At 40.9% G+C, this 13,509-nt stretch overlaps 1 protein-coding gene across 1 annotated transcript in view; it reads right to left on the bottom strand.

Annotated features, from left to right (window-relative positions):
• The window catches only part of SORD (sorbitol dehydrogenase), a 55,347-nt gene that overhangs the window by 20,821 nt on the left and 21,017 nt on the right, over positions 1-13,509 (bottom strand). Inside the window, exons 2-4 of the mRNA XM_069105935.1 lie at positions 12,753-12,786; positions 7,592-7,756; positions 2,366-2,525 (exon numbers count right to left, since the gene is read on the bottom strand). Of these exons, the coding sequence (XP_068962036.1) occupies positions 2,366-2,525; positions 7,592-7,756; positions 12,753-12,786 (359 nt within the window). The remainder of the gene's footprint in view (positions 1-2,365; positions 2,526-7,591; positions 7,757-12,752; positions 12,787-13,509) is intronic.

Raw genomic sequence — 13,509 nt, 5'->3', positions numbered from 1 at the left:
CACACCACACAAACAACACACATGTAAACACCACACACAACATATACATACCACAGAAATATCACATATACCACACACCACACATATCACATACACACACCTCACAAACACCACACACATACCTATGTAGCATACACACACCACACAGACACCACACCACATACAACATATACATATCACAGAAATACCACATCACACCACACATACACATATCACTGAAATACCACATACCCACATACCACATAAAAACCACTCATATGTGGGGCAGCTAGGTGGTGCAGTGAATAGAGCACTGGCCCTGGAGTCAGAAGGACCTGAGTTCAAATTCGGCCTCAGACACTTGACACACTTACTAGCTGTGTGACTTTGGTCAAGTCACTTAACCCCAATTGTCCTCCAAAAAAAAAAAAACACTCCTATCACATACACATACCTCACATACACCATGCACATATCACAAATACCACAAATATCACACATACACCCACCATAAACATACCTTACAAATGCCACACATGCACACCATACACACCACACTTACCACACACACACACACACAAAGCTGACATTTCTATAGAGCTTTAAACTTTAAAGATTGTGTTCTATATATAATTTCATTTCATTCTCATCATGCTATGAAGGAGATACTACAGTATTATCATTCTTATTTTACAGGTGAGGAAAATGAGGCTCAGGAAGGTCAAGCAACCTGTTTGTGGCTGAAGAGTTAAGAAGTGCTGAAGGCAAGATTTGAATCCTGGTCTTGGTCAGGTGTCTCCTGCTGCCCTACCAAGCTGTGTCTCATGAATCTCTGGTTCTAAGGAGGGTGTGCAGGTCTAAAAGTTCCCATTTTACAATAGAGATCATTGAGGTTGAGAGATGTGTACTCATCTGTCCAATGGTCCCAACTGCAGTCTATGGATCATTCTGTCTGACCACGCTGTATCTCTAGACCACAGTGGGAGTACCAAGGAAAGATCGTTCTCTGGTTCTAACGCCAACTTCTCTGCCATCCATATCAATGGCTGCTCACTGCTATAAACAATATCCTCTCTTTGGAGGCTAGACTTGAACAATGTCTAGAAAAAACATCAGCTCTTGCAGAAAACAACGTCCACTTACTTAGGGGCCTCTTGTCACATGCCAGACCTTCCTCTTAGATTCCATAGTCTCTGCACATATAACCTATTTTCTCCTAAAGCCAGGTGAAGCTGTTGATTTAAGCATGTAAAGAGATTTGTGGCTTGAAAGGCTGCTCTGTGGGGAACTCAAATTCAGATCTACAGGACTCAAATCAGAAAATTGAGGAATTTCAGAGCTTGAACAGAGGGCTTCCAAGGGGCCAAAGGCAACTTACTTTTGTCTGGGGATGAATTCCACAGACAAGTCTTACCCAAATGAGGCTGAAGGTCTTGGAAAAAGGGATGGAAAGACGGACAGTTCAACAAAGAGCCAGTGCTGTTCTAAAGAGCAGACTACTGTTCTAAACAGTTCAGAGACCCACATCCAAGTCTCCTAAGCTAACTATGTGACCCTGGGCAAATCACTGGATCTTACTGGGCTTCAGTTTCTTCAGCTATAAAATGAGGGGACTGGAATAAGATCTAAGGTCACTTCTAGTTCTGGAAAAGTCTGTTCTATGAAGAGTAGAGCAAGCCCCATTTTGGTTTAAATTTAAACAAAAACATTTCTTATAGTAGTGGGTGTAGTAGTGGTAAATAAATTTTTTTTCAAACCCTCCTAGTCTTAAAGTTCTCTGTACACTGGTTTTCAATCAATGTCCTGGACACAATCTCTCTGCATCACCCTCCCTACTAAGCATCTCAAAATCCACTGATACACAGGACAACTTGGCTTATTGCTCATATTCCAAGGAAAAAGTTTTGAACAGGAATTTTTTTCAGATAGTTTTACCAGAAATTGTCTTGTTAATGAAATATAAACTGTAACTAAGTTCTTACTAAGCATTCTGTGATTGAATTCCTCCCTCGGAAGGGAGTGAGTGATTTCTAACACTATTTTCTACTTGAAAGCAAAGGTGCAGTGGAAAACCAGATCAAAGTACAAAATCAACCAATGCCCTCTGTGATTATGCCAATGGGACTCCTCCCTGGAGAGGAGTCAGTTCTGTCTTGTTGCTAGCAGGGAGGGCATTCCTATCAGAATGTCAAAAACATGATAGAAATTGTGTTGGGGGATGGGGGAAAGCTCTCACAGCAGATCTTGGAAGAATCTCCAAACAGATGACAAAAGATGATCTTCTCTCACTCTCTGCTACTGCCTCCCCAATAAAACACAAGGACAATCCATGAGATTTCTGTTAAATGGAAGAATAGTGAGTCTTTAAGATATAAGTGGTACTAACTTGTAGCAGAAATCCGCGTTGTGAATGTAAAACCTGCAGAGGTTCCCATCGTCGGGAGGCGTAGCACAGAAAAAGATGGTGGGGGACAGATTGTATCTGCCAATCTTACAAAATTCATCGTTGTCTCGGGGAACACCTGGTTCAATGGCAACCCTGTCACCTGGAAGAAGAAAACAATCAGCCTTCAATACACAAGGGTAGTGAGTGGCAGCTCCTGCTGAAATGGGGGTCCCAGGGCCTTGTTCTTGATTCTTTGTTCTCTGTGATCAGAAGGAGACAGTCTACAGCCTGTTACCCAGGCTAAGTAGCAGGCACAGATGTTGTGCAGGGATGAATATTCATCAGCTAGCACCACAAAGAGAAAACCTGGACTGCATCAACCCCAGGGAGTTACAGGGCATCTCTATCATTAGGTCCAACCTAAGGAAGCCAAAGAAATCCTGCCACGGATTCATGCTCTCAGTGAATTTGGGACTCAGTCATCATCTACAGGAAAGAGAGCCCTTTTGTTGATTTCTATAAAGATCCAGTCAGCATGCCTTTCACCAGCTAACAAAGAGGACCCCAACTGGCCAAGACTGCCACCAAGCTTAGGGAAAACAGCAAGCTGACACATGACCAAGGCAGGCCCAACGTTCCTCTCTATTGAAAAGATGAGGTAACCCTCCCTCAGTGAAATGATGGTGGCATCGGGGGCCTGGAGTTTATGGCCTGCTTGTCCTGAAAACAAGGGATAAAGTCATTTAAGAAAAGCAGCTACAAAAACCGGGGAACAATGGAAAGAGTCCCAGACTGGTCATAAGAGGACCTGGGATCATGGTTCTGTAAACTGGCTGTGCAAATTACTACTTATGTGACACTGACATCTCAGGTCAAGAGCTACAAGGGACCTCCAAAGACACCTAGCATACTCCCCCCTCCCCTTGTTTTAAAGATAGGGAAACTGAGGCCCAAAGAGGTCATGTGACTTGTCTAAGCAAATCACCTCTATAGACTCAGTTTCTACATCTATAAAATAAAGCTAGATTATATCATCTCTAAGACTCAGAGGCACCATGGTACAGTAGAAGTAAAAGAAAGAAGGAAGGAGGGACTTATTAAGGACCTACTATGTATCAGGCATTATGTTAAGTTATCTCATCAACAACCTGGAAGGCAAGAATTAATTTTATCCCTATTTTGTGGTGGTTGTTGAGTCATTTTTCAGTCATGTCCAACTCTTCGTGACCCCATCTGTGGTTTTCTTGACAAAGATACTGGAGTGTTTTGCCATTTCCTTCTCCAGATCATTTTACAAATGAGGAAACAGAGGCAAACAAGGTTAAGCGTCTTTCCCAGAGTCACACAGTATCGTGTCTGAGGCCAGTTTTAAACTCAGGAATATGAGTCTTCTTGACTCCAGACCTGGCACTCTGTTCACTATGGCGCCACCTTGCGGTCTACTGTCCCCATTACAGCTGAGGTAAACGGAGGTTAAATGATTTTTTCCAGATTTACCCATTCATACAGTTAGTGAGTATCTGAGACTAGATTTGAACTCAGATCTTTGTGACTCTAATGTTCATCCCCCATGCCAACTAGCTGTTGACCCTTTCAGAGTTTCAGGACTTGAATTCAAATTCCAATTTCATTTTACTGTCATTTACTAATGATTAGCACCAGGCCTAGCACATAGTAAGAACAAATGTTTTCTTAATGATTAAGACCCAAGTGACCTTAGGTAAGTTATTAGGAGATTGCTTGCTTAAACCATCTGCTTCTGAGCCTCAGTTTCTCTATCTGTAAAGTGAAGCAGTTAGACCAGATGTGGTCCCTTCCAACTCTAAGTCTCTGATGTGGGCATCCTTCCAGCTCTGAAATCTCTTGATTCTAAGTATCCTTGCTCATTACTAAGGCATTTCTTAATTGGTGGAAAAAAAAAAAAAACTCCTATCTGTGCTAATAGAGGGCAAGAATGAGGCATGCATGATTTAAAGGAAAGGATAACTCAGGGGCCATTTGCATTTAGTTTTAGAGCAGATTAAAAACACAACATGCACTCAGTCCAGTGCCCAACCCTAAACCCCTTCCCAACCCAACACAACTATTAGTGGCCAGAGCTGGACAAGAAGGGACAAGAAGCCTCAAGATGTAACCCCAAGGAAAGATCTTCAAGACAAGGCTGGACAGACAGCAATCAACAATACACCGTTTAGGAATGGCCTGATAGCAGCCCTCAGAAGGAAAATGGGGACAAATTGTCCAGTCAAGATGACTGAATTAAATTCTTAACAGTTTAATTCACTCACCTTATTTAGCATAGGACGGACATGTATCTAAGAAGAGTTAAGATCAATCATATCAGATCAATGAGCATTTATTAAGCACCTCCTATTTGCTAGGCGCTGTGCTAAGCTCTGGGGATTACAAAGAAAGGCCAAAACAGTTCCTGTCCTCAAGTACCTCACATTCTAATTGGGAGACATCCTGCAAACAATTATGCATATCCTATATAGATATACATATTTAGCATATTACACATACATGTCTGTATATGTATATACAGATGTATGCATATGTGTATATACACAACACTAAAATCTCCTATAATATATCTTACCCAGGTTGAAAGTATAGGGGTTATTCATTGGCCAGACCCTACCACTGATCTATATGAAAGCTCTGCCATGCTCCATTTCTAGCCTGGGCCTCCAGTTCACCCTTCCTTCAGTACTACCCCAGTGGTTCCCCACTCCCAGGAACTCACCATATTGATGCCAAACTTAGTGGGGACATACAATTGTCATAACTACTGCAGCTCAGAACTCTTAAGAGTTGTTCATGACTGACAGGTGGTCTATAGAAAAACCTGGAAAGACTTATGCAAACTGATGCAGAGTGAAGTGAGCAGAACCAGGAGAACACTGTACACAGTAACAGCCACAATGTTCAAGGACTGATTTTGATAGAATTAGCCCTTCTCAGAAATGCAAGGTCCTAAAACAATTCCAAAGGACTCATGATAGAAAATGCCATCCACATCCAGAGAAAGAACTATGGAGTGTAAATGCAGAGCTAAGCAGACTATGCTTTTGTTTTGTTTTTCTATACAACATAACTAATGCGAAAACATGTTTAATAGGAATGTATATGTAAAGCCTATATCAGATTGTATGCCATGTTGGGGAGGAAGAGAAAATTTTAAACTTATGGAAGTGAATGTTGAAAACTAAAAATAAATGAATAAACTTTAAAAATAGTTCATGACTGAATGACTAAATAACAATAAAATGTACCCATATATACACAGAGATACATGTGTATACTGACCGGCATGTGTACAAATGTTCTCTCTCTCCAGCTAGGCTGGAAACATGTCAAGAGAATGCTAGAAAAAGCACTTAACACTTCTTGTTGTTATACCGTGTTTCCCCGATAATAAGACCTATCCCAAAAATAAGCCCTCCCCTTACTGTGTAAGATTCCCCTAAAATAAGCCCTCCCCCAAAACTAAGCCCTATTGAGATTGCTACTGTCGTGAAGGTGATCCCCTGCGCTACACGCTACATTACGGTACCCTCTGTATGCACCGTCCCCCCCCCATCCCCGTGAAACACACGCCGTGCTCCGAGCTGCATCCAATCAGAGCTGCAGCAGTGAGCGCGTCATCCTGTTCTTCCCCAGTGATTTGCTTGCTGGCGCCATTGAGAGCAGTGCCGTGGAGGAGAGCTAAGGCAGGACAACATAAGCCCTCCCCTGAAAATAAGCCCTCTGGTGTTTTTCTTTCCAAAAAAAAAAAATAAGACAGTGTCTTATTATCGGGGAAACACAGTAGAAGTAAAAAGTTATAGCAATAAAAGGTTTTTACTTTGATAAAAAGTTACATCAACAATAAAAAAACACATAAGCCACGACCAAGTTCAGACCTTTATCTTGTAATTAAGAAATAAAATCTGCCGGGCGGCCAGGTAGCACAGCAAGTAAGAGCACCGGCTCCAGTGTCGGGATAACCTGGGGATCACATCTGGGTTCAGATACTTAGCACCACACCCAGAAATAACTGGCCATGTAACCTTGAGCAAGTTACTTAACCCCAATTGCTTAAAAAAAACAAATAAATAAATAAATGAATAAAATAAAATCTGTGGCTATGTAAACCTTTGCATAATTCCTTTGTAGTAATCCTGCAAGGTAATTCATAGGACCATAAGAAAAGACTTCAAAAATCATTTATCGTGACTCCCCTTATTTTACAGATCAGGAAACTGAGAAAGGAGTGGCTCAGTTACTTACCTAAGGTCACAAAGGTAAAAGGACACTGAACTGGGATTTAAACTCAGGTCTTCTGACTCCAAATTCAATGGCCTTTTCTCTACTACTGACTCACAGATAACCAGTGCCTGACACATAGTAAGTGCTTTAAAAAAAAATGTTGATTGATGATTTAATTGATCATCACTAATATGAAAGCAGCCCCTCCTCAGGGAACATTCTCAGATGACACACCAGTGGCATCAAACTGAGGGCTACAAACTGACTTAGAAAACCTGACTATGGTTTATTTTATTTTTATTCATTTTTGTAAAACACTTCCCAATCCCATTTTAAATCAGATTCAGGCCGCACTAGGGAGATTTTCTTGCCAGTCACCTGGGCTATGAGTTTGATAGCTCTGATATAGCTCTAACAGCTTCAGGAGTTCAGTCATACCTACGGGCTTTGGCAACTTCTACATGCTTAATCTGACTCCAGGAACCTCATGAAATGAACTGAGGGTGTGATGAAGGGGTAGATTCCAACAGTTTCTCCCATATGATTTTAGAGAGGCCTCTTTGCCAATAAAATGTAACATTAATCAAGGCCAACAGCTTGACATCCTAGAGACAGTCCCAGAATCCTACTGATGAGGTTTCCTTTCTTCAATTAAGTGTACTAGAGAGGAGTTTAAAGGTCCTCTTACTGTTTAATCCCTGGCTCCTGGGCACAGGAGAAGCAATGGGAGATAGCCTGGTGTAGGAGAGAGAGAGCCTGGGGACCTGGACACAAAGAACCTAATCTACAATCCTCAGTCTTCACTGTGTCGTTTAGACTCCAGTCATCAGTTTGCTTGTCTGTAAAATAAGGGGGGTGAACTAAATGGGGAGAGGGGTAAAACAAAATGACTTCCTTAGCCAGGTCCCTTTTAGATCTGATAGTCAGTAAGAAGACTCCCCAGTTACTGACTGATTGGAAAAGAAATCTGCTCACCTGGGAGAAGGTTCTTGACTAACGATCCCACCTTCACCACAGTTCCTGAGGCTTCATGTCCCAGCACCATTGGCTTTTTAACCACAAAGTCTCCAATCCGACCATGCTGCCAGTAGTGGACATCAGAGCCGCAGATTCCAACTGAATGCATTTTCAGCAGCACCTCTGGGGAAAAGGAAAGGAAGACATGAAAAACTATGAAATGTGTAAGAGACCTTCTTTTTAAGGGCTTTCAAGCCTTTCCTCTATCTTTCTGATATTCATGCCCTCCCCAACCCATCCACTCCCAAATTTTTGCCTTAAGTATTTATTTTATATTTATTTGTAAATTCATTACCTTGTGAGGTCTTTGACAGGGTTGTGCTGTTGCTCAGTTATGTCTGCCTCTTTGTGACCCCATGTGGGATTTTCTTGACAGAGATACTAAAGTGGTTTGTCATTTTCTTCTCTGGCTCGGAAACTGAGGCAAACAGGGTTAAGTGACTTAACTGGAGTTAAGGATCATGTAGCTAGTAAGTATCTGAGGCCAGATTTAAACTCAGGAAGAAGAGTTTTCCTGACTCCAGGTTTAGCATCCTAGACACTGTGCCTCCTAGCTGCTCCAGGGACTGTCTTTCGACTTTTTTTTTTTCCTTTTTGGTATCCCCAGCACTTAGCACAGTGCTTGGCATATAGTCAGCACTAAATAAATGTATTGAATTGAATATATGTACATGTTTTCTGCCCAGTAAATTCCTTGAGGGTAGGGACTTGTTTAATTTTGGTCTCTACACCGTGCCTGGTACATGCAGGAACCCAGTAAATTGTCATTCACTGAATTTCTATTTGAGGATAGTTTGAGAAATAGGCAGGATGTTTTAGCTACAGAGCAGAAAGCACTTCAAAGGAGAGTCCTCAAACATAATCAGTCAGGATTTAAGGACCTTCTTTTGCCCAAATTCTCATACTCATACACAAAACAATAAAATCTTACAAATTGAGGGGACTTATTTTATGCTTACAATGGGGGGGGGGGGAAGTCTGTAAAAGAAAATTAACAGAACATGCCAAGGGAAATGTTTAAATGATTTAAGGAACTATGTGCCAGGAAGTCATTGTTTTCAAACAATTAAAGTGTTAATTATCAGCAATCCTTATCTCTCCATTAGATTTGGCAGGCGCCCTACTTAGCACCCTTTTGTGAGCCATTAATATGAGTTACTATCTCTACTTAAAAGTAATAAAATGGCATTTCCTTTAAAGAAATGCTTTGTGATTCAAACCCTCCACTAATTCTGACTACTCTTCTCTCTAATTAGTCTGAATTAATGAAGTTCTACTGCATTATTAATGTTCTTGTTTTAATCTTGGGGAAAAAAATGTTATGGAATGCCTAGTTTTGCTTCAGACTTATTTTAGGATCAAAGTAAAATATATACATTGCCAAAAAAATCTCCTTCAGAAAAATTCTGGTTTATTTTGAGAATGTTGGGAAAAGAACAGAAAGGAAGAATCTTTGCTAATATTGCTGAATCTCCTTTAAGTGAACAGTCACACACCACGAATGAGAAGAATGGGCTGGGTGTGGCTGAACTTTCCTAGCTCTCAGTTTTCAAACCAAAGTTAAGAAAGTGTCAAAACTTAAATCCATTCTTCTGAATTTAAAGTGTCTTGGTTTTTCTCAGCTCCGTTCAACAAACATTTACTAAGGGCTTACCTATGTGTGAAAAACTCAGAGGCTCACAGTTTTAGACCTGGAAAGGGCCATCAGGACCATCCTCTGACCCCTTCATCTTATATAAACTCTGATGAGAGAAGTTAAGGAACTTGTTCCAAGTCACACTGCATGTGGCAGATTCAGTGTTCAAATCCAGGTCCTGTCCCTCCAGATGCCACCAGCCGTTTCCACCCTGTCAGGCTCTGCCTCCCCTGCCCTGCCTACTTTTGCTATGTGGTGGTGCTAAAGGAGCTTCCATCACACCTCCTCATCCTGCTTCCTGGCTTCCTTCAGGCCCCAGCTAAAATTCCATATTCTACGCGGTCTTTCCTGATCCCCTCCATGCTAGTGCTTTCCCTCGGGTTGATTACCCTGCATAAAAAGTGTCTCCGTCTCTCCCGTTAGACCGTGAGCTCATCAAAAAAGACCAAAAAGTCTTTCGTCTTTCTTTGTATCCCAGCATAATAATAGCACAGTGAGGGTGGCACACAGTAGGGATTCAATAAATGCTTACGGGCTAATTGACACAAAAGAGTACATAGGAAGCAATTTCAAGATGAAGAGCCTAACTGTCTAGACGGAGCTAACAACTAGGAACAGGAAGTGGCATCTCATCTAGGTACCCATTCCCCCTTATTCAAATAATTCTTCAGAGAATCAATTCCATAGCAGGAAAAAATGTTGTGGAGGGAAAAAAAAAGTCTTACCAGAATGGGAGATTTAACTGAATTACCCCCATTCTGTTGCTAACTAAGAAAATCTGACCTGCTTACGATGAATACACAAAACCTTGCTATATAAGGTATGTCCTCAACCCACAAATGTAGCACCCAATTGACAACTAGGGACTTTCTAGGCCAGCTTTACTATAGGGACAGACTATATCCCATTAGTCCATCCAAGTGCTACAAAACGGTACTGATTGGGTACCCTAAGCAAACCTGAAAAAAAAAAAAAACTATAAACCAAAGCTGAGGCTAAGGGCCAAAATTAGCATAGGAAGCCAAAACTCCTATGAGCAAAGAGATTTCCTTAGCATGCTAATAGATTTATTTTCCTTTCAGTTTGGCTGCTCACATAAAATTATTCCAGAGCTCTCAAGGAACCCAGGCTGAAAAATTCCTCAGCCATATAAATGCAACCCAAACATGCCAGCTTATTAAGCCCTTCAACATCAAGACCCATAAATAAGACAAGAGTAAGGATGGTAAGAAAACAGTGAGACCTGAATACTGCTCTAGGAAAACCATCTCCTTTAATAAAGAAAAGAGACTATACCAGGCTTTCCTTGCCCCAAGGTATTCCCTGATTGTAAATCAAGTCCCTTAATTTTTAGGGCATTGGAGTGTCTTCCTGTGTTCACAACACACGCGTGCGCGCGCGCACACACACACACACACAGTGGCTAATTGGATGAGACCACTGGGCCTGGAATCAGTTCAGTCCAGCCTCAGACACTCACTAGCTGCGGTAACTCTGGACAAGTCACTTAACTTCTGCCTTAAACCACTGGAGAAGGAAATGGAAAACCAATCCAGTATCTTTTCAGGAAAACCCCATGGATAGCACTGATGTGCTATGGCTCATGAAGAGTCAGACATAACTGAACAAATAAACAACAAATATTTACATTGTCAACTAAATGTCATAAAAATCTTTGAACAGATTTCTTTGGAAGCCTCACCCCTCCTCTATTTACCATATATCAATATAATCTAAAAGTTCAAAATACTTTTAAGTACCAAAGATCACTGCTTTGTGAAGGCTGCTAGAAAAGCTTGTTTTTTTCTGATAAGGCAATAAAGGCTTTGAAGCCCTCTTGAGTCATACCTACTCTCTGGAATAAATGAATATGCCAGTAATTGAAAACTGTAAAAGCAGGAGTTTCTACAGAAATCTTTCAAGATCCTTCCCCAAAGGGAAAGGGTAAATTATAAACTTCTTGAAGGTTGGAATCTTCCGTGAGTGTGTCTAGTTGTATTTTTTCTTATTAGCCTTGTGATTTTATAAATGGAAAGCACCCCAGGTGAGGAACTCTCTTCACCAATGTTGATCAGCACCTTCTGGGCAACCTGCAGACTTGGAGAGTTGCCTAGAGATCTGAGAGTGACTCACTCAGAATCACAGAGGAAATGTGTGTCAGACACAGAACTTGAACCTAGCTCTTGCTAGTTTTGAGGCCAACTCACTACATTACACAACATGACACTTCACACAGCTGGTGGGAAATAAAAGTTTTTTGAATGAATTTGAGTTTGCGGTTTGCAAGGCTAGGAGAGGCAAAAGGAAGATCTGCCCGGCAACCTAACATATATCTGCAGAAGGAAAGCAGGGCAAAAGCATATATGCCTCCTGCCCTTCTTGGCAGACCAGATTACTGTACTTTTTTACTTTTATTGTATGTCACTTTAATATACATACACATGTGATTTAGGGGCTTTTCCTTAATTGGCCGCCCTTGTAAGCCAACCCCTACAAGGCTATCCTGGACATAGGGATAAAAGGATATCCCAGACACGATGGGGTCCCATATAAGTGTTGGTTAACTTAGTGATAGTCATTTTTTTTTAAGTTAACTATGTTCCTTGAGAAGAGAGACAGAGAAAGAGAAAATAACATGCCTCTCATTTGAAAAATGTTTTGAATTCCCTTCTTTCAAACTGTTCTTGCTTCCTTTTTTATTTCTTTTATTCCTTTTAAAAGTTTGCTAATTTAATTTAATTGAGTAACCCCTGAATCATAAGTTTAAAAGAGAGCTAAATTTGCCTTCAGGTTTTCTGGGTTATAGGGAGCTCTTGGGAACTCTATTTCTACCACAGAAGATCAGCACCTGCTCTGCAATTCACAGCGTAGAGAAATGCTTGGAGCACTGAGAAGTACATCTCCTTGCCCAGGATCCCAGCACCAGGATGTATCTGATCCTGGGCTCAATCTCCCCCTTGACTCCAAGGTCAGCTCTCTATGTAGTATGTCAAGTTTTCCTTAATCACACAGAAAGTCTTTGGAAAAGGCTGATCCTCTGACATGGTACCTTTTGCTCATCTGGCTCTATTCTTTTTTATTCTGGGTAGCACAATAATAATAATAATAGCTTACATTTACATATAGCATTTACTAGTGCTAAACACTATGCTAAAGTGCTTTACAATTAATTATTACCTCATTTGATTCTCACAACAATCCTGGAAGGTAGATGCTACTACTGTCCTCATTTTAGAGATCAGAAAGCTGAGGCAATTAGACTTGCCCAGGGTGAGACTGGATTTGAACTCAGGTCTTTAGACTTAAGACTCTAGCACTCTATCCACTGTACCACCTAGATACTCCCATTAAACTCATCCATCCAAACTTGTACAATGGGGTGGTAGGCTGGTAAAAGTTAAGGGAAATAGGAAATGAGAGAGAATGATCCATATAGTCATCTATGGGGAGAACAACAGGAAAGAAATATTGCTTAAGACTTACCATTTGGGCCTGGTTCATGAATTGGATAGTTTTCCTAAAGGGAAAAAAAATACAACATATTCAGCATACATTGTAATGAGGATAATAATAACTCATACTGAAGTAGTGCTTCAAAGTATTCTATGTGCATTTGGTCCTCACTACAACCCTATGAGCTAGCAATTAGTATCCTCATTTTACAGATATGGAAGCTAAGGTTCAGAGACCAATCACATATTTAGTAAAAGTCCATGGGAGGATTTGAATAAACATTTTCCTGATTCTAAATTCAATGTCCTACTTACTTTACCACACTGCCTCTGTTGTTATTGTGAACATTTTGCCCATGTTTCTGGTTAAGATTAGTGGTACAACGGAAAGAAGTCTAGGTTTGGAGTCAGAAAGCCTGGATTTGAATCCTCAATCTGACACTAGCTGAGTGACCTTGGGCTTTATTGTCCTTTGAAAAATAGAGATAGTTGGCCTGATCTTTAGGGATCCTTCTCAGTTTATAGTCATATAATCCCATCTGTGCAACCTTGGGTAAATCACTTAACCTCTCTGGGACTCAGTTTCCTCATCTGTAAAAAGAAGGGATCAGCCTAGATGACCTTTGAGGATGCATCTGGTTCTAAATCTATGATTGATACTATTTTCACTAAACCATTTCTTTCCATGAGAGGCAGAGAGCTCTCAAGATGACATTACTATTGGATGGATGCCCAATATGTTCAAATGTCACACCATGCAAGCAGTTACCAATGATTCAAGGTTAGTC

Source organism: Petaurus breviceps, unplaced genomic scaffold, assembly GCF_028583685.1.
Source record: "Petaurus breviceps papuanus isolate PSGF00001 unplaced genomic scaffold, PetGlider_PUasm1.0 77, whole genome shotgun sequence".
Lineage (NCBI taxonomy): Eukaryota > Metazoa > Chordata > Mammalia > Diprotodontia > Petauridae > Petaurus > Petaurus breviceps.
This window is presented reverse-complemented; position numbering and strand designations above follow the sequence as displayed.